This window comes from Agelaius tricolor, unplaced genomic scaffold (genome assembly GCF_023055355.1).
Source record: "Agelaius tricolor isolate 1412-34295 unplaced genomic scaffold, bAgeTri1.0.p SCAF_1, whole genome shotgun sequence".
Taxonomy (NCBI): domain Eukaryota; kingdom Metazoa; phylum Chordata; class Aves; order Passeriformes; family Icteridae; genus Agelaius; species Agelaius tricolor.
The window spans coordinates 32,647,051-32,669,025 of NW_027269261.1; the positions used below are offsets into that span (position 1 = coordinate 32,647,051).

The 21,975-nt window shown below is 35.8% G+C and overlaps 1 protein-coding gene across 5 annotated transcripts in view; it reads left to right on the plus strand.

The window, feature by feature from the left end:
• The window catches only part of SDCCAG8 (SHH signaling and ciliogenesis regulator SDCCAG8), a 105,886-nt gene that overhangs the window by 66,037 nt on the left and 17,874 nt on the right, over positions 1-21,975 (plus strand). For all 5 annotated transcript variants that reach the window (XR_011679472.1, XM_071428984.1, XM_071428957.1 and 2 more), the window contains exon 16: positions 949-1,080. Coding sequence is in view for 4 of the 5 variants with exons in the window: in XM_071428984.1 (XP_071285085.1) it covers positions 949-1,080 (132 nt within the window). In the remaining variant the exon portion in view is untranslated. The remainder of the gene's footprint in view (positions 1-948; positions 1,081-21,975) is intronic.

A 21,975-nucleotide genomic window follows, 5' to 3' on the forward strand; every position in this document is an offset into this window, starting at 1 on the left:
TTCTGACATGTTCTCATTAACCTTTTCCAAAGAGTTAAAATTGTACAAGTGCATAATGTATATTTTATCACTATTTAATCTGAGGTCTTTTCCTGATATTAAGAAACAGCTCATGCCTGTTTCTCCATGGGCTGATGGTTAGAGATGTAGCAAGTAGCAGTCCCGGGTCATTCATGGATCTGGTGTCTCTGCTCACCCGTGAAGAATAAGAATTGCTTAGAAGTGACTAATATTCTTAAAGGCTGTGCTGAGTTTTATGTAGATTAGTGTGTGCCTGTATGATTTGTCCCTTGTTTCTGAAAGTTTAGGTAATTTTCCTCTTAGTGAGGCTTTGGGTTTTTATTGGGAGTGAGTGTTTTTGGGGGGGAGGGGTTTATGGGGGTTTTGTTGTTGATGTCTTTTTAATCTGTGCAATGTTATTTTAGACACAGGAGGTTACTAAAGTTTCTAAAACAGTACCACTATTGAGAGTTCAACCTGTGAACTGTTGAGAGTTCAACCTATGAAACGGAATAAAGGTTGAACAAGGTTTTAGTAGCTGTTTTTTAAAATGAAATGTTAGTTTTTGCTAATAAAGAAGTTAAAATGTCTTTTCAAAATGTTAGCCAAATTCTTGCTTAACAAGTATGAATTTACATTTATTGATCTTATTTAACATAGATGCATAATGCCAAATGGCATGCCTGTTTAAATTAGGCTGAAATTAGCATAGCCAACCTATAATTGAGTGATTGCCAGTGGCATATTTAGAAGATACCCACCAGTATCATATTCTTTTGTCTTGAGATTATCTGAAACAGCATTTTGTTTCTGTAAGTTCTAGTAATATCTTGTTTATGCACTACATATAAATGTATGAAATTTTATAAATGCTGAAGCCACATATTGATGGCACACTGCAGGATGAAATCTGACAACATCCATCATCGCTTTCTTTTACTTCTGTAGATCTGAAGTCAACCAGCTTAGTCAGGAAAAAGAGTATCTTCATGACAGATTGGAGAAGATGCAGAAACGGAATGATGAATTGGACCAACAATGTATCCAGCATGGGAGAATGCATGAGAGAATGAAGTCAAGGTAGGAGGTCCTGTTAATCTGTCAGTATGTGATATGCTCAACTGTACCAGTCCTGTTGTGTAAACATAAAAATGACACGAGGTTGTATGAAAGTAATATTCTTTCCTTATGAAATGACCACTCCTTCTCCCTCCCCAACCATTCTGTCAAGTTGTTTTTTTTAACATCTTTTGCTTGTGCCATTTTGGATAAATAAAAGGAAAGCTTGAACAACATAGTCTTCCAAAGAATTTAAACCTAGTACATATGTGTGTGGGTTGCTTCGGCTGTTCTCTGCTCTAACTTGTATGAATAGTCTTACCATTTAAAAAAAAAAAGGGAGGAGGGAGCTGGGAAGGAAGGAGGGAAGAGGTTATTCAGTGATGTGAATATAGAGTACAGATGTGTGTTCCATTATGCCATGTAATAATTGTATTTTTGGGGTTTACCATCATTTGTACAAACAGACAAATTTTACTGAAAATCTCAGTAACCAGAGAAATCCCATTTCCAGGCACCACTAGCCTTTCAGAGAAGCAGTGACTTCCTCAGGATGAGCTGGGAGCAGCTGCAGCAAGGCTAGTGTGAAATATTTTCACCAATATCAATTGACTGTTCTGGCCAGAGTATCCAGACTGATAATGGCTTGTGCTGTGATATGGATTAGACTTCCTCAAAGATCACTGTGGAGTCTTTTCCTTTTGGTTCCAGAAAGTTCATATATGCTTTCTTGTTCTGCTTTCCACTCCACATTAAGTGTAACAGGCACTGGAGGTAGTTTTGACATGCTTGTGGAGGTAGAGGATGAAGTAAAGAGAAGCCTGAGAGGTAACTCTGCAAATCCACTCATCCAAGCTACATCTTGTCTGTAGTCAAAGGCAAAATGCAGTTTAACTTTATTTGGACTAGACAGCCCTTACTGGGAAAAGTTCTTTTTGCTTTTTTTCATCATTGACCACCTGAGAGGAGCAGAGCTTGCAAGTATTAAAGCAGCCAGTCCTCTATGCTAATTTCTTTAAAGTATTGATTTTTTAATTTTTTTTTACTGCTATCTCTTTATTCTCTGTCTATAATCTTGTTTCTTGCAAGCACTTCATGTGTTCATTTCAGTCATGCAGAACCGCTTCTTTCCTCTTCCCTTTCAGATTTCTGTCTGTACCTCATCCTGTTCTTCTGTAACCTTGGACTGTCATCATCATTTATAGCTCAGAGAACAGAGAAATTCAAAACGCTGCAACTGTGTCCCTAATCTGTGTAACCACACAATCTTTCCATTTATCTCACCTCCCTTTTGATTTCTTTCGTTATGGTGGATTCTCATCATATACAGGACTGAGGATTTGAGGTTATTTTCAGGAGAAAAAATTTTTCCCCCTCTTTTTTCTCCTAGCTGCTCTTCTGTAGATTATGAGTATCTAGTAGAATTTAAAACTTGCTTTGCAAGTTTTTAGGGTAACCTTTCCTCTATCTATTTTTATAAATAAGATAGATCTACTGGAAAATGTTGCTCATTCTCTGCTGCAGCAGAAATGATTATACAGTAGAAAAGACTGAAAGCATTAATCCAGAACACAAAAGTGGTTTGAAAGCAGAGTGGTCATGCTGCAGGCAATGCCTTACCTTCTGCTGCTGTTTTGCAGACAACAGAGAAAACAGGGCAGTAATAGCATTTGTCTTATTTAATATTTTAGAATATGTAAATATGGCAGAGATTATTAGCTGTTCTAAACATGAACAATATACTTTACCAGCATTTTAAGAGATGGCTCTTTTAACATATTTTTAATTGTCATCTTGTATTCTATTAATTTAAATTCCAACTAATAAGTGACAAGGCTGATACTCTACACAGCTTTAAAAAAATCAGTGCAATCTAATTTTAATTTTCCATGTGAAAACTGTAGTTAATTTTCAGGATTAATTCCCAAATGCTGTAAATTGGTCATGAAGTTTACAATCTAGGTGACGAAAGCAGAAGGAATAACTACTCCAACAAATAAATCTCCCAGTTGGATATATTTATGTTGAAGGATTTCCACTAAATAAAAATAGTGATTTTTCTCTTCTGATTTTGAAAATAGATATCTGACTTTACTATTTAGTTAAAGCAGAACAACAAATAATAATAATGTATTTTGCCTCAGATTTTCATCCATCACTTAGGTCCTAATAATCTCAGCAAAATACTGTTGATGATAGTTACTTCTTAACACATTTGTTTCACCTTTGTATTCTCCTTTATATACACATGGCAGCTACAAATAGCAGTGGCTGTTTTGCAACACAGTCCCACAAAGTGCATTCTGACCTAATTTTCTAGCTGCTGTTATTCTGGAGCTTCAGAAAATCTCTCTTATTAAAATGATTTTGGCTAAACTTGGAACCTAACATTTGCATTTTAAAAATGGGGTATTGTGATATTTGCTTGAGAAGATATCACTCTCCATACTTGTTTTATCCAGGGACAGCATGACAGGCCCTGATATAAGGGTTTTGTGGAAGAAACAATGCCTAAATGATCAGAATTTCTTTTGGAGCAAAAATGCTTTGGCAATCATAATAGTTGCACTCCTGAAACTGAACAAGAAAAGTGTTTTAGTGCCATTCCTACCTCTGTGTGATGCAAATGAATATAGTCTAAAATTAAATAAGCAAATTTCTAAGAAAGAGATTACTTTAAGTGCCAGTCATTAAAAAGTGTATGGAATCAGCCTTTTCAGTGTAATGGAAATATCCAGCCCTTTTGGTGTGCTTTTACTCAGTGAAATATGGCATTAAAAGAAGTAGATGTCCATCCTAAATTATACACTTGTCACATGTTACTGTGGCAAACTTGAATTGAAGGATATATGGTTTGCAGGACTAAGGTGATATGTTATGAGTCCAAGTGGAGCTGGTCATCATGTGTATCTTCCTGGATATGAATCTTGCTGAAATTCTGGTCTGTTACATAGCAGAGTCCATTTTTATAAATTTTTAACCTCAAAGCAAACTGTCTTATTAAATTCTTCAAATCCCCATTCTGTAGATTTGTGTTCATAGTAGAAATTAGCAGATAACAGAAAGTATAGAATTTCTTATAAGGCAGCTGTAAAGGTAGAAACTAGCCAAGAATAAAAAGAGTATGAAGCAAAACTAAAAGGTTTCTATCTTTTGGGGGTTTTTTTTGGTGCTCCATATTACATAATTTGAATAGATACCAGATGAAGGAAAATTCAAAGCCAGATGAATTGGCTAACTGTATGTATAAAGTTGGTTCATTCTTTCCTTAATCTGTTTTCAAACTGAATTCCCAGGTGTGCATTTTCACCTCTGTAGTTAGACCAGTTATGTAAATGCAGATCCACTTTCTCACAAGCTCTTTTCTCTTCCAATTTGAAGAGCAAGAAGAAAAAGACAAGAACCTGCCTAGATCTATTATTGTTCGAATATATATATGAATAAGTATTATTTGCCCAAGCTGCCATGGGTCAGGATTTCATCAGGCTGTTTGAACTTTCACTGAACTTAATTGACAGCTCTTACAGTTACAAGGTTCAATTATGGCTTTACTTTTCTTCATCTGTTCTTCTTGTAAAACAAGTATTTGATTGTAACTCAGCTATTTAGAGGATTGCTTCTGTGGACAGCCAGTATCTAAAATGAGAGGCATTTAATGAAATATAGCTTAGCTCTTTTCCATGTATGCTTCCTGTTGAAGACCTTCAAGCAGGAAAAGAAAATCCTAGGAAATTTCTTTCCTTTTTTCAAGATGAGCCAGACATGCCTTTACTTTTTATGAAGCAGTTAAAGAGAAGAAAATCATTTGGACAGTAGTTTATATGAAATATAAGACTATTTTTAAATCTTTTTAATAAAACATAAATTTAGAATCTTCTAATGAGTTTCTTTCCAAACATTTTTCTAAAGTTCAGCATATGGAATTTGGGGCTATGAATTTTCTCTCAGATCTTGTGGTTATGGTTCATATTACTGTAATTTTTGCTGTAATGTGTGTGATCAATATCCGATCTGTATAACATTAACAACAATAATACATCTAATGCAAATCTGTGTGGGGCTTTTTGTTGTGGTAGCTTTTTGGAGGTGACACTGTTAGACGTATTTCAACTGTATTTTTGCTAGCTAAAGTTAAAAAGAAGAGCCTACAGGACTGGCAGTTTGGGGCAGATGTGTGTCTATTCCTTAGGCATCAGTGGTTGTAAGTTAACTATAAAAATGTTACAACCATCTGTGTAACAAGACGGCAGAGATCTGCTCTCGCCTGTTACTATAAATAAGAAGGAGATTTGTTTGACTTCATAGACATTGGATTTATAAAGACTCTATGTGTCAAATTGGAACTACGTGCCATGTTGCTGAGATGTGTCTGCAGCCAACTACCTGGGGTGTCTTCCCCTTCAGACATTCTAGTGTGGTGCAGCAACTGTGCAGAAATGTCTGTATGGCACAACATGTGACAAATTATATTTGTTTTCTACCTATGGCAAATGTAGGATTCTTGTGGATAAGCTTATCTGGAAGGGTAGCTAAAATGGATCTTTAAACAGACCACTCGAGTGAAAATGTGATACTCAGTTTGACAAAGATTGTAAAGGCTATTTTCCACCATTAATTTTTTTTTGTTTTGTTTTGTTACTAAGTGGTAGTATATGCAAGATCGTGTATGCTTGAGAGAGCTCATATCTATGGGAATTAAGACATATCTAGAGAGAATACAGCAGCATTTTCAAATATCTGCTATGTAAAATCACAATAGCTAGTTTGCTGTCACTATTACAGTGCTGAATAGAAATTCCAGATTTCTTGTCAAATCTTCAGTAGAACTACTCATTAAAATTATTAATTGATAACTGGAGCAATCAAGTTGCATTTGAAATTTTACATTTTCTCCTTAAAACTGAAGTACTTTTTTGTGTGTATGTGTTTGCAAGAAACAATGACGGATGGATGAATTTAGGTTATGTCATTACCTGAAAGACCTTTATTTTCTTCCAGTCCAGTTCATTCTCAATTAAATACATTGTCTTCCTTATCTAATCAATAGATTAGTATATTTTTTAAAGTGACAATGAGGTAATTGTTCCTATATTTTATTAGACCAATCATCTGTTTAGCAATGCAATCATCAATTAAAATGCACTATTTGTGGCTTTTTAGTTTAAAGTGCATTAATTTTTAAATTGAAAATAGAGATTAACATAGCTGGTGTCCATAGAACTTTTGATATTAAAGGTATAGAGAAACTCACATTGTTTCAATGTCTAAAGAGCAGTGTGCTGCCCTTTTTCCTGAGCATCATTACTCACACCATGTATCTTTGGCGTGGTTGTGCTGTAACAGGATGGCTGTAGCAATTGGAGATACATAATTGTTTGTGCAGCCCTTCATGCAAGGAGTTTGTAAAAAGCTTTGTGGTCACCATGTTTCAGCACTGCGGTGCAGACAGATAAAACTCTCAGCTCTGTCCAGCCAGTGGGGTTGTCACTGTTACTTAATTATTTTATTACTATTTAATAGACTCATATTTTAGATTGAGAAATGTGTACTCCAGAGACCTGCTATTAGGAAATAATTAATGGCTATTGTGTATACACTTAAAACACATATATAAATTGCAAATCCTGCCAGAGTCTTGTTTAATACTGGAGTGTTTGCTCACAGTTCAAATTCTCTGGAATAGAAATTGCATGTTCAGAATGTCTCCCTCCCTATTCTGTTGTTCACCATTTGTCTATTTACTATATATCTTTTTAACTATTTTTTCCCTTTCTCAGTTTAAATAGGTGTATGTATATAGTGTGGTATAAATACATCTATTATTTATGCTTTTATATGTGTATTATTCCCATCCAAAATAGTTAATAAGTTATGTAAGTTTATAAGACCCCAAACACTGTTTTTAAGGATTTATTCCCCAACTACATAAACACTAGACATTCAAAGCAAAAATTTTCTTATTTGTTAGAAAAATTGAAGTATACAAAGGGTGAAATACAAGATTTTAATGAAATGCTGCAAAATTGTGTGCAAATAAGTTCTCAGCTTTAAGAAGCAAATAAGAAGCAGAGGGGAATATCCTACCCAATTTCCAGAGAGATATTTAGGGAACTTAATAACGTTCTGTACAATGTATTCTAGGTCACAGAGTACTGTGTTCATCTGTTTCCAAGTGTGTGCATCTAAAATATATGTACCTATATATAGTTTATACACACGTATATTTCTTTGAGAACGTATTGAGCTCCTCTGTAGGCCTCACCATTCCAATTTGGACTACTTATTCCACTGATCTTTTCATTGGGATCCTTCTTATTTTTGGTCTGAATTAATCTCTGTTTCATTTGTACCTTCTTGTCTTTGAGCCAAAATTGGGACAAGCAGTTCTGCAAAAGAATCTGCACTGGTAATGCAATTACCACTGGTAATTGTAGACATGGGTGTGTCTATTCATTCCTACCTCTGCTTATAAGCAAAGTCTTCCTCCTTGTTCTTCTTTTTGCAATAAGCTCTTCATCACCTTGGTGTTCTGATTGTAGATCTTTTTTAAATATGGGCAGTCAAAACTCTCTTGGGTCTTGGATGGGGACATTTGAATATATTTGTATATTTGTATATATAGAATTGAGATATTTACTAGAAATTTGTTGACTGATGAATCCTACAGTCACATTTGCCTATTTGACAGCTACGCTAAGAAGTGCATCCAGGACCTCTTTCTCCCAAGTAAATTCAAGTTTTCAGCAAAGACTTTTACTATGAACTGAGAACACATTGAATATATAGTGTAAGACTTTCATCCTGTGTCTGCTGTTTCAATCTTCTGAGTCATCTCTTTCTTTCTGTGCAGTATCCCAGACTTTCTCAAAGCTGATAACATCTCTTAAATTTATCAGCCTACTCCTCCTTTTTTTGTGCTGAGTCATAATTCAAAATATTCAAAAATCTGTTTAAATGTGAAGAAATTCTCTGAGAATTCTTCTTCCCTTTCAATTGTTCCTGTTGGCTGTGCTCTTTGTTTTAGTCAGATACTTGTCAACAACTTAGTTAACAATTGCTGATGGGCATGATATTTAATGTTTTGCTAAAGTTAATGTTGGTAAGATTTATTGCATTTCCTTAATCAAAAAATGAACTGTCAAAGAGTTTAGGATTCATGCGACCAAAACTGCTTGATCTAGCTTATGTTTCAGTTTCTCATGTTCCAATTACCTCTCCCTGTCCTTATATATTCCTTTTGTTACTGAATTTGTTGCAGCCTTTTTTTGCATTTGAGGTCATGTTAATGGGCTGATAATTATCTGAATTACCTTCTTTAAGGATTAGTTAATGCTGCACTTGATTTAATTGCATAGCAATACAGTCAATATGAGGAAGAAGGTGTAGAGGGGAAGTCACAGTGTCTGTGTTCACTTTGCACATCAAGACTGCTGGCCACCACAGTTTTATTGTTTGAGGAACTGGAAGATGATATCTGGGAAAGTTCCATCAGTCCATGTCTCAAAGAAAAGCTAAGTGGGAAAATAGCCAGATTTGTTTGTTCCTGTGCTCAACAGCTACCAACTCTCTGGCTTACACCCCCTCTGCAAGAGTCTGGTAATTGTCCACTTCTGAGAGTATCTTCTACCCTACTACTTTAATGTATTCTGCCTTCTCCAAAGCAGAAGAGGGATAGTTCATATTCATGCCATCATGAACTGAGTCAAAGCCTACAGCTCACTAATAGTAAGCTTGTGTTCTTGTCTACTAGGAATGTAAAAAGCCCTGAAATATGTGTGATATAAAACAGCACAACATAAGGTTCCAGGCTGTTCTTGTTACTTTCTGTTGTCAGCACAGTTGTTGGTTTTCAAATTTAAATGTTAATTTAGCATTAACGAAGCATTCTTGATTTCTCTAAAATGGAGGTGGATAAAGGTGATGTCTTTGACAGCTCAGCCCAGACTCTCCTTGATTCGGCAAGATCTAGAAATTCTTGTTGCTGTGCAGATCATAACTGACACTGAAAAAGATGTGCATAACTGGATGGAAATGCACCCATTGTTTTCCAGGGAACTCCATTTTATTCTCCTACATTTGCTACACACCTGCAAGAGTTTTAATTTTGAATAAGGTTTGCTTCTGGTGGTCATACATGATTGTGTTAATCCACCAATTTATCCTTTCACCACCAGCATATCTTCTTTGAAATACTTTGCCTTCAGTGCCTGGTAGTAACACCTCTGGTCCAAGGTGGTAGTTATAGACCAGCTCCCTCACCACTTTCCACAGAGATGAGAAATAAGTGAGCAGGCTGGGTCAATGTGCTCCTTTGCTGTCTTGAACATAAAAACACAGTTGTTTAATGGCAAGAGAAAGCACCAAAAAGCACATCTGTCTTGGTCATTCAAATTAGCTTGAGTTTGTTTAAGTTACTGGCTCAAATGTACCCAGAATTACAGAATAAAGTTTTCTACCTTTCCAAAAGGGTAATAGCCTTTCCAATGTAGTGTAAACTCTGGAGGACAGCCCTAACTATCCATGTTCCAACTAAAACATTTGACAATCTTTAACAAGTTTTGATGTTTTTGACCATCTAAAACATTAACCTGAAGTCTCTGACTGTTATAATCACTTTCTTTTCTTTCTTCCATATTGCTTTCCGTCTGCATTTTTAAAGTTCATTTTCTGTACTGTATTTTTGTGATATCCTTGCGATGTGTCAGAAAAATAATAAAAAAACAACCAAACAAAAAAACCCACCCAAACCCTTTTCAAATAGCCACCGTGAGACTACCACTATGCAGTAGTTCAGCAGCAAATACCTAGCTGGGATATTTGACTGTAATTGGTATTTTCCTATTGAGCCTTCAGTGAATTCACAATTACAGTAAAATTTAACTATTAACCCATGTGGCAAATTACTTTAAGCGGTAGCAGATTTCTTTCTAGTTTTGATCGCTGTGTATGATTCTGAGATTTTCAGACAAAGGCTATTTAAAACCCTCCGTTCCCATATAGTGGAGAACTGAAAATGAAGACAGATGAGTAACATTTAAAGAGCTTTGCAAGTGTGTCATGAAAATTTACCAGCTCTGTAACAAAATCTATTCACCTGCCTCCTTTCAAGGTTATTGTAAGAGAAGGAGACACAAACTAATGATAATTTATGTTTTAATATCATAAGTGATGGAGTTTTGCAAGGTTATTGGAAGACTGCTTTTCCCCAATAACTTCAGTGTTTTGATTGCTTCTGCAGGATCCAATACTGTTCCTCTGGAAGTTGATCTAACTGTGGATACTCTCATTTTCCATATATAAATCTGACCTGTTCTTAAATTTCTTTAGCCTTTAGTTCTTAAATCTGTTTAGCCTTGATGTGTCTTATGTCAGTAGCTCCATGCCAATGTTGCACTCGAAGGTGGGATATTTTCTTATCATGCTGTTTGTTTCCATCTTTCACCAAGTGCTTAGTTCATGCATTATGAGGCCAGGGACTAGGTTTTTTCAGTGTTTTTGTCAGATGAAACACAGATAAAACTTTATTTTGCCTATTTCTTTTCTGACCTAAACTTCCAGAGCTCCAGTAATATTCATTATCAGTTTCTGAGTGCACGCTAAAAAAATTGCCATCCTACTAGAAATTAAATGCTAAAAAATAACTGTGTTTATTAAGCCTTGTGATAGTGCTAATTGGTAGTAGTCAAATAGTAACAGGCACTGGGCTAGTTTCTAGAAATGTGGTCTTAAATGTGTTATCCCTCAACTGCTACTAGAAAAAGTTTTAGTGAAATAGAGATTATGGAAGTGTCTAAAAGGAAGGACAGTATGATAAGACCTACTTAGCATCTGTATTTCTAGGGTACTCCAGACGGTGTTGTGTGTGCTTCTCAGCAGGGCTTCTCAGATTGGTTCTGGAATAAAGTAGTGATGATGGAAAATATGAAAGAAATGGAAAAGGATAATAAGATTATTCTGTGTTTGTTTAACTTGTTCTTTGTGAACTGTAAAGTCATGTATGGAGGGGAAGAAAGGGGAAAGGACATTTTTAACTTTTTAAAAGTTTTTTAACCTCAGAGACCCAGATTCCGCCTTCAGTTACAGAGATGGAAGTGGATCCTTGACCCAAACATATCTCATTACTTGGGGCCTGATCCTGAGTGGTCTTTAGAATTCTGATTTGATTCAAGTCAAGGTTGCTAAATAGTTTCAGGTCTCCAGTTGTCTCAGTGGCATGGCTGAAATGACAGTAAACTTTCTCAGCTTATGTAAAGCGGTGTAATTTTTTTGAGTGCTGCACTAGCACTTCCCACACTACCAGAGATATTGCCTTAGTTTTAGCTATGTGACTTGCATGTAGTCAAAAAAGGTTTGGGGGGTTTTTGAGTTGTTTTGTTTGGCTTTTTTCCCTAATGCTTTGATCGTTTGAGTGGCTGACCTTTTGTATATATATTAAAAAATGCATATGTGCATATATAGATACACACTATTTTAGAACTAAAAAAAAAATTGTCTTTAAATTGATACCAAACATGGGCAGTTGCACAGAATGAATGTTTGGTAGCGCATGACTTAAGAACACTTTTAACTTTTACCATTGTGAAGGCTGTTACAATCTTTTGTGCCTTGTCACACATGTGTGAGATGATGCAAATACTTGTGCTTCTCAAATGAGTATTATGAATAAAATGCACAAACAAGCTGAGAAGAGACATATGTGTCCTTGGGAAAGGACTTTCATAGGCTAGGCAGAAATGGAGTTTCTGCATCGACTTCCTGTAATGTTAACCCATGTCAATAAAATCCACAGGAAATGTGTCTAGCATTTTGTCCTTTTTAAATTTCCATTTTTAATAGCAAGAAGACACTCCAGGCAGTGCATTTCTGAGGGATTATTACACTTCTCGGGTGGCTGAAGTCACTCACCCTTCAGCCTTGTGCCTCGCAGCACACCCGAGGCGAGCAATAATCCCCAGCAAGGCACTGCCTGTCTTATCTTATTGCTTAATTATTATACCTATTTAATGGTGCTTAGAACATTGTCAGCTGTTGAGAAAAGGTAATTATCACTAGTCAAATGAAAAACACTTTTTTGGCTGCCTTACGGATACACATTTTACTGGTACCTTGATACATAATGAAGCCTGATAGCAAAACTTTTGCTTGTCTCTTCTTCAAGCCACAGCTGTTTCCCTGCTAAATTCATCCCATCTGTCTCCCCTTCCGTAAGGCTGTAGGCAGTATAGCATAAGTACAGAAGCAGTTCAGTGCTATTTTGGATAAACATAGCTGAAATTTGAATCTTTGCCATTTGCAATGCACACATTTTGTTTTACTGCTGTAAAGAGAGCTGTCAAAATAAAAACTACATGGATAATTTACTGAAATGCAGTCAAATAAAGGGATGATCAAAGGGAAAAAATGAAGATATAATATAGGGTCACTCTTACGTTCATGATGTATTCGGAATTAATTTAATTGTTGACCTCTTGGCATTGCTGGGTGCAGAGGAATTGGTAGGGAATAACAAAAGTAGAAGCCACTGAATTAGAATAGGACTTGAAGTCCAAGCTTCATGTCAGAAAGGGTAATCGCATCAGACAATTATTTGTGATAGTGCCCTGCTGAACTCTCTGACCAAGGCATAGTTCTTTGCTTATTTTGTAAGGAGTAGATAATTATGATGCAACTTGGAAATTAAATCCATCATTTCTATATGTGGCACTGTCTCTGAACATAAAAGGACACCATAACAATCACAATGAGGCAACAGTCAGTACACCTCTTACTCTTTGCAGTTGTGATTGATATGGAAAAATATATTAAAGCTGAGTAAAGATATCTTCACTGAGTTGGTTGTTCTAAAATGGATTGATGGTCAGTTGTCCAAGGATTGTGTTTGAAATTCCAGGTTTCCCAGAAGAGAAGATCCAAGTGACAATAAGGTTTGCTTGACTCAGATAAAATGAGTCCAGTCCAATGTACAGTCCAACCTAAAATATTTGAGAGTCTTTCAGGCAAAACCCATTTGAAAAAAATCCTGTATTATTCTGAGGTATTAGAAGTCCGTGGCACCTCTAGGAGGAGAAGGGCTTTGACCACTACTTCTTGGACATATTTTCCTTTCTCTGTGTTACTGTGTTTTGTAACTGTGTGTTACTGTGTTTAGAGAAAGACTATGACTGGTAAATGCTTGTAAGTCTGTTGTAGGAGAATCTTGGAAGCAATTTCTAGGTTAGCCCTGATATGTATTTGGGATAGTTACATGTTCTCTGGAAGTTAGTTTTTGAAGGCTTGCGCTTCCAAATCTGTATTGCCTTAGGCAAAGGTGAACAAAGCCATGTTTGTCCTAATCTACAAGATGCTCTTGTTGACAAAGAAAGAAGAAGAAGATGAACTTAATGGTAGTGGACAATGAAATTATCTAAATATTATCTCAATATTGATCTAAACATTATAAGCATAAAGTTCCTTTGAGGAAAAGCGCTTTTTTGGAATTCACTACTACTGAAATACTGATTTCAGTGTTCTGTACCGAGGTAGAGAATGGGCAAAAAAGGATGTTAAATCACCAGCTGCTTCTGTCTTTACAGAACTGTTTTTAAACTGTATCAAAAGAAACAAAGTCTTTTTTATTGTTACTAAGAAAGGTAGTGCAACACAAAAAGCTTGCACAGTAGTTTTCATGTAAATATGTGTAAAATCAATAGTCTGTGGCAAGGATCAAAACAGCATTATTCCTCCATATTAAAAAATGTAAGAATTTCTCTACAGACACTAAATTGAAATATTCAAAGAGTTCCAAATTCTATTTTTGGTTTTGCTCTATAATATCAGCATAAATAATGATGTTATAATCTGTGAGACTGAATGTTGATAGTTACTCCTGTAACTAATCCAGGAGCTTATAACACACCTACTGTGCCAGAAATGGTACCTTCATGGATGGGTTTAAGTGAAGAAGGGCTCCATTACTTTTTAATGAAAGCCCAGTTCTTCAAGGTCTCCATCAAATGTAAAGACACCTCTGACTGAAAAAGTAGTTGTGTTGACTTCTCTGAGGTCATCTAAGTATTGCAGTAAACAGCCAGCTACTAGGTCTTAGAACAATTGCTTTCATGGTAAATATATTGTGGTAATTCCTTAAAGTCCTATTAATATCTGGCTTGGTATTTTAAAAATAGTGTCTATGGCTTGGTCATCCAGTTTTTATAACATAGATCTGATGGAACGTGTACATTTACCATAGTAGTTTTTCGAAAAACTTCAGCTATTTTTTTTCCCACTCTGCAAAAGGAGATATTTACCTGTTGCATATTGGAAATGGTCAGTTCCTGTTAAAATTATTTAGGTAGCTCCTGTAAGCTGAAATGGGAGGCCTGTACCCTCATGAATAACAATTTTTACAGATTCACTGCATTTTTCTGAACATAATTTCAAAACTGCAAGTAGGTAATGAAAATCTGGTTGTTACAAAGAATTTTATCTTCTTGTTGCAGAGTTGAGATTTGGGGATGGAGAAGTGAGCAACAACAAGAGCAAAATAAGTTATAGTGATTGTCTTTGCAATGTGCAAAATATTAAGAAAGTTGTCAATATTATGCTTTTCTCATATTTGTTGAATTAAATTTTTGCATTCCAGAGTACCTTGCCATAAGTACGTGCATTTGTTAAAAATGTGATCAAAACCCCAAGATTATGTGAATTCTTCTTGATCCTTCATCTACAGTGTTGAGTGTTCCCCCACTGCTGGGACTGTTTATGGTGATCTGGATCTAATAAGGAGTCTTTTTTCAAACCTAGCACTTAAATACTTATTTGTTTTTTGTCTGCCCATCATCTTTTTACTTACATTCAGGATTTTTTTTCTCTGTTTGAGTTTTTAGATCAGACAGAAGGCCTTATATTTCCACTCATTCCTTCTGCAGGTTAGTGTAAGGACAAAAGGAAAAGAAAGAATGGGTTAGAGGGCTTACATACTACCAGACAAAAAAACCATCAAGTAACATGGAAAACGATAAAGATTTCAAAGACAAAATACTAAAAATATTCTTGCAGTGCTGTTTTGTATTCTTTTCCTTTACCATTTTATGTTTTTCTTATGTTAAATGTAATTTTCGGTATTCCAACAGTACATGTGGAGGAAATATTTTCTGGAAAAGTTCTGAAGATTTCTAGATCTTTTGAAAAAATATATATTGTGATTGTACACAGTGAACAAAAACCTCTGCTCGTTCAAAATTTTTCATGCAACTTACTTGTTTGCTCAGTTGTCTTGTGAGTTACATGTTCGGAACTGAAAGCCAGTACAATCTCTACAGAATATTACTACTTTTTCTCTAGTCTGCTCCTACTTTCAACTGCCTCTGTTTTGGCAAATTTTAGACTCAGTTATTGTTAAAATTAATTCTGGTATTATGATTAGACATAATCTGCAAGTTCAACAATTTGTAAGTAATTTTTTTATAGCATCATGGCATAAACTGACGAGTACCATCTTTATGGCATGTAGATGTTTTTCATCTTTTAGCCTAGGTTCTCTCAAACAAACAATTATAACATCTGTTAGAAGTGCTTGCAGGTCATTTATACAAAACTAAAATCTTTTTTATACAGCGATAGTGAGCTCTGATTTTTTGGGTAGGATGTTTTGGTTTTGGGTTTTTTCTATTAATAGTGCAAGGGAAAAGCTTACCCTATATTACTGTGTTCAAATGCTTCCCTCTGAGCTGTTCTTCACTGAATTGTCTCTGGACCCAGCACACCCTGTTCCATTTGAGCCCTCCCTAATGTACAGAAGCAGCCTCAAAGTTTTAAACAACAGGGACTATTTATGCAAAAACAGAGGTTAAATTAATTTTGATAAAAAACAGAACTGATAGCATCCTGTCAATTAAATTCATTAGCAGAGTCCCCCAGTTGTACTTTGGTTAAAGCAGTGTTGCAAGATAAGTGAGTGATCCTTCCCATGCTACTTTCTTTCCTTTTAATAACCAGTGGAACTTCGGTTGCTGGAAACATCTGAATTCATTTGGTCCCATAAACACAATAGATAATTGTGGAGCAGAATTAAAAATTAGAATTACTTGAGATGTTAGTGTTGTTTGTGTGAAAATATCATCCTAAAATTTCTGTTCCACTAAAATTTATTCTGTTCTATTGAGCTAATTTCTATTCATATTTTTAAATAGCACAGTTGGGGATTCTTTCCTTTGTAATCTTTTTGGGAAGGAATTTTTTTCTAATACTTCAGTGATTTTCTGCATCAGATTGCAGGGTAATGTTACAGTCAGTAATGTTTACATCAACAAATGTAAATTCAAATTAAATCTATTATTTAAATAGCATAATGGAAACACATGGTGCTTTGTAGTCATGTAATTAAAGAAGATCTGTGCCTCCAGGAGTTTATGATCTGAAGATCAAAACCATTTCCACATGCAACAGACCTCTTCTAAATTATTGGTCTACAATTTGGGGATTTTGTCTTGCATCTATTTCAGCATAAATTTTACTCCTGAGCAGAGATTTCAATCAGGCCAGTGCAGAACTGTCAGAGATGCAATGCTTAAGTTTTGTACTTGACACTTTGTGTAGGGGCAATTTCCTCTCTAGCACAGAAAAGCTTGGTGTTTTGATGTTGAGATTTATACCTCCCTGATTTAACAGCAACACTGTGAACTAAACTTTATGAATGATACTAGTTTAGCGGGGGGGGAAGAAACTAATTTTCTTATGTTTAACAAGAACAAGGAGTCTGACTAGCCATGCTCTTTTTTTTTTTTCTTTTTGGTCTTTTTTTTTTTTCCAGTTGTGAAAGTAATTTTGTGCAAAATTGCATTTGAGTTAAATTATTCACTCATCCTGGGGCAATAGCCTGCATTCACTTTCCAGCTGAGCCAACTAAAAATATGGGAAACAGACCAGCCTAGTATTCCATTGTTACCTTATATAATATGGTGTTTTGGAAATGATGATGAAGGCAACCTGGATATTTCATGGATGAATTAGTAGATTCATAAACTGAAAGCTTTGCTTGCTATTTGTAATGGTGTTTTCTCCCTTCCTTTCAAAACTGTGCTCACAAATCAGAGCTGTTGCTTTTATTTAAAAAGAAAAGAGGAGGACAAAGAGAAAGGGGAAAAAAATCAAGCCTCTTTTTTCCTTTGAAGCAATCTTTTCCTGAATTGCTGGCTGAGTTCCCTCAAAAGGCTTGGTCTCCTTCAAAATTTGGAATCAAGTTCAGACCCCAGCTAGGTGAGGTAGAGCTAGTAGGTACATTGTTGAGTTTAGTTGGTTTTCTCCTGACAATATGCTACAAAAGAGTCTGGGTGTAAACACATAGGTTCTTATTGTCAAGTGTGATGGTTTGGGATTTTTTACAATTATCATCCTAATTAGGACCCTGAATTAAAAAGAATTTTTCTTTTTTTTGGTCATGGGGAACTAAATGAGGAATGGTCTGTGAACCATATGACTTTCAGGTACTTCAAACCTTCAAGCCCCTTTGTTGCTGTAATGACTTAACTACAAAATTATTTCACAGCCTTAAGGGACAACTTCTGCCTTTAACCTCCTTGTCTGAGGACTTTCCTTAAATTGAGGTAAGCTTAGACAGTACCTCACACATTCATATGTTCTATTCTGTATTCCAGTGCTTTTTTTCTCAAAGTTGTTGCTTGGGATTGCACAGCTTGGAGGTGCTGCTGTGTTTGGTTTTACTCAGTTATTTAAATCCATTAAACATGAGTTCTGGTAATTTCCCAATCCTATGAATGCTTTGAGCTGTGGCAGCTAACAGAGACTTCTCAGCACTTTCTGGGAACTATGGCTGTTTTCCTCCAAGCATTGTATTTTAATTTTACCCATGCTGTGCTACAGATCATGACATTGCTGGATTCAGGGCATCTGTGTGCTATGTGGATTTGGTACTGTACTAATCTTGTCTAACATCTTCTAAGATAGAGCTGTGAAATGATTGTTTGTTATGAGCTATGGACATCAATGAATGTTGGCATTTTTCTTCCAAACCTGTTTGAGCAAAGTTTCGTACCTCAGGTACCTCTGGTACAGCTGTATGTTGATCAAAATAAAAGATTTGCCCATAATGAGCAATGGTCCACATCCTACCTTCTGCATATTTGCACTGGATTTCCTTTGTCCTGTTCTTTTTTTTTTTAAGCCTAGCTGTAGCTTTCTGAGCCTCTGGGTCAGATGGTGTGTGGCTTCACACAAATGTTTACTACATGACAGGCTAACTTAGCAACCAAGATCTGTTTTCTTCTTCTTCCTCAGTGCTTTTGTCTTGTGCTGCCATACTGGATTCTGTGCTGTACAAAAGGAAGCCCTAGATGTCAACTAGTGTAGCATTATGCTTGGGACCTGTATTTTTGGATCTAGACTCAGATGAAGGACTTGTGCTTAAAAACATCCCATACTTGGCAATACCAAATACCAGGTTTCCTGAATCAGGGGTAATCTCGTAGTTCTAATATAACACGGAAAAAAACCCCCAAAAATTACAAATCCTGTATCTGTCGGGGTACCTGAATTTCAGGGTGCTTTGAGTAGAAAAATAACCAAGAAGAATAAGATTTCTAAGAGAGTGTAGCATTGGTCATCTTAAACAACCCACCCCCCAAAATACAGCAAAACAACAACCCCAAACTACAGAGGTTCTGTGAAAACACAAGAACTCTGACATCAGACAGTTAAATAACAGACTCTGATGCAGAAAACTGCCCCAGATTCCAACATTCCTTTCAGCTGAGATTAGAAAACAAGGTAGACTTAGCATGAGAAATAGTGTCTTTATATGAAGAGATTGCTCTTGTTAGGCCCATATGTGAACCATATATCCAGATTCTCTCTACATCCGCTCACTTGTCTCCCTGTCAGCATCTGAAGAGAGATCCCCAAATGATCAAATGTACCTTTCAGACCAGAATTTAATTTTAGAAGACTGTCTTGGCATATTAATTTTGATTGTAACAATGCTGTGGTGGCAGAGACATCCCATTGCAAGTAAAATTTCAGAAATCAAAACAGTACAAAGCTCTAGATATAAATGCGTGTGCAACTTGCAGTAATAGGTCACAATAGTTGTATATGGTAAAATACATGTCATTATTGAATAAGAAATAATTCATCAGGGCATGTATTGTTCACGTGCACTTGGTGTGTTACAAACTGCAGTGTGATGGCTGAGTACTTCCAGGATCTGTGTGTGTTAGATGAGGAAGGCAAAGTTTAAGAGCCAAAAAAATGGTTCCAGAGCTGACACTTGTATAAATTTGGAACTTAAGTACTGCAGAGCATCTTGGACATTTTTGTAATTTATTTGCTTTCTCATATTCAAGGAGTTAAATTAATAAAAATTGATTACATTAGAGTAGTTTGCATACCATGAAACATGTCAAAATGTTAATTGAAGTCTTTCAGACACCTGGTTGATTACCTATTTTCCCTTTAAGGTATATTTTCTTATTTTATTCTTAAAATTAAGTGCATGAAGTCACCATCAAGAACTAGAAATTATACTAAAACAGGAGCCACAAAATTAAAAATGCCGGTATGAAGTAATGTAATGAGTTAGTGACTCTATGTTTTCTGTTTTGGTAATGGATGTCTAAGGGCATTCATCTGGTTGTTTCATGAAGAAATTAATTCCCTTGCTAATATCATCACTTCCTCATGTAGTCCTTTTCAAATTGAAGTGATTTTACATTCAATTCCGTTTCTCTTTGTCTCAAAAGAGGAAAAGGGTTCTGTCATTTCTACAAATCACTGTAGAAATTCTGTTGCTTCTACAACTTACAAATGAAGTGCCCAATAAAAATGGGTGAATTATTTACAATTATTATATCAATACATATTTTTAATATATTTTTATTATTATGTAATAATATATACTATTATATCAATATTATATATATTTCAGGTATACCTAGAACATGAATACAGGAAGCTTTAAACCTATTTTTATAATCATTATTATTCCATATAATAAGAACTGTAATTTCTTTACAAACTTTAAAAAACCTCACTCTATGCCCCACATTCCAAAAAGCCTCTCCCAAACAAACCCAAAAAGATCTGATAAGATATGGTAGCAGAGTCTTCATCAGACCCAGCCTGTTTCTTAAGCATTCCAGACTGCAATCCAGTGAACCTATTGGCACTTTCTACTGGAAATCATTAATAGTGGCCATGGTAAGCAACAGTTCTGTTACACTCTGCAGTCAAGGGAGAAGCTTTTGACATACACTGCACCTTTATTTCCCTTGCTTATCAAGAGAATAAACTATTTTTTTTTTCTTAGCAAGCAAGCAATAAGAATGTGTGCAGCATTTTCATTATTTCTACAGCAGTCCATTTGCAGCAGGTCTTGGTGAAGACTTTGCTCATGGTTCCTTTATTCACCTGTTCTTGGACAAGAAGTCATAGCACATATAGAAAGTTAATTTTCTCTCTCATATCTAAATCTAAAACCATACTTCTTGCCTAAAAAGTAAATTGCAATTCTGAGGTGCCTAATCAAATGCATGTTTCATGTGTGCAAAGGACTTCTGCTAGCCATGCCTCCTATTTCTGAAATTCTGTTTCTGATGTTTGTATGGACTTTTATTGAAAGGGGCCAGCACTGGATGTTGCTGCTGAGGGATTGGGATGGGGTGAGGGAGTCTGTGAGCCAGCTTTCCAAGCACACCTTCCTCTGGAACCTCGGTCACAGCTGGTGTGCACAGACATACCAGATGTGGTCACAGACAATTGGTTTTGACCTGATATGTTCAGGAGACGTCCTGCTGGGTTGATTATTGCTTTGCTATCCAAAGCAACACAGTGGATAGGATAGGCATTTTTCAACTCTAAGTGATACTGAGTTATTAAGAATCTTCCAGGAAAAAGCAAAGACACACACACAGACACTCCTCATCTAGGAAAACAAAAGGAGTGAATATGTGCAATCAGATAATTGAAAATAATTGTCTCTCTCATCTCCCACAGTCCTCTAGGACTGGGGCAAGTGGGCCGAGCCTGGGCATTAATACCTGAAATGAAAATCGGTCAATGATCAGAAATATGTGTGAAACATAAAAGGTCAGAAGAGATTAACCCAAGAGGCTGGAGAGGGGTTTTGTTGATTTTATTATATATATTTTGGCTTCATTTCATAGTTTTTAAGTTTTGAATATTGTGCATAGAACTAACTGAAATCCTAATTTCTAGTTATAAATATTTCTTGTTACTGTAAATACACATTATATACTTCTTTATTATAACTGGAAAATCAAGCCCTATCAAATTTAAACTAAGCTAAATTGCTACGTCATTGAATACATTGCCACATTTTAAATTTTGAAATACAAGTGTGTTTTGAACTTCTGTCATCTTTTTCTTAAGAAAAAGAGAGAAAAAATGTAATTATTGGAGGAGAAAATGTCTTTTTAATTTTGGTTTTGTATAAAACTGTTCAAAGCAATGTTGATGAAATTTTAAATAGCCTTGAGACAGAGAGTACTAGGGGAAAGGAAAGCACTAGCCTTAAACAAACAGCTTGGAAACCTAGTATTGTCCTCAAAAATGCTGGTTTCAACCAAACCTTCAACATTGGTTGACTCTTTCTGTGAGGATAGGACGCCATCATTTGTGTAGGAACTCTAACTCCTAAATAGCTGAGGGGAAAAACAATTTGTTCACTGTGTAGTTGAACACAAGCAATCCCATATTGTAGGGAAAACTGTTTTTGTGAAGGCAAAGGAACGTTCTGTGCACATTGCAATGGAGACTTGGTGCAGGGAGACTGTTTGGAGCAAATGCATGTATAGTTTCTGTTCTTCTGGAAAAGAAGATGTTCTTGCTAGAACAGACACATGTGCTGCATGTTCCTATGCTCCATAGTGCTTCACAGATAACTGCATGAACAATGAACATGTG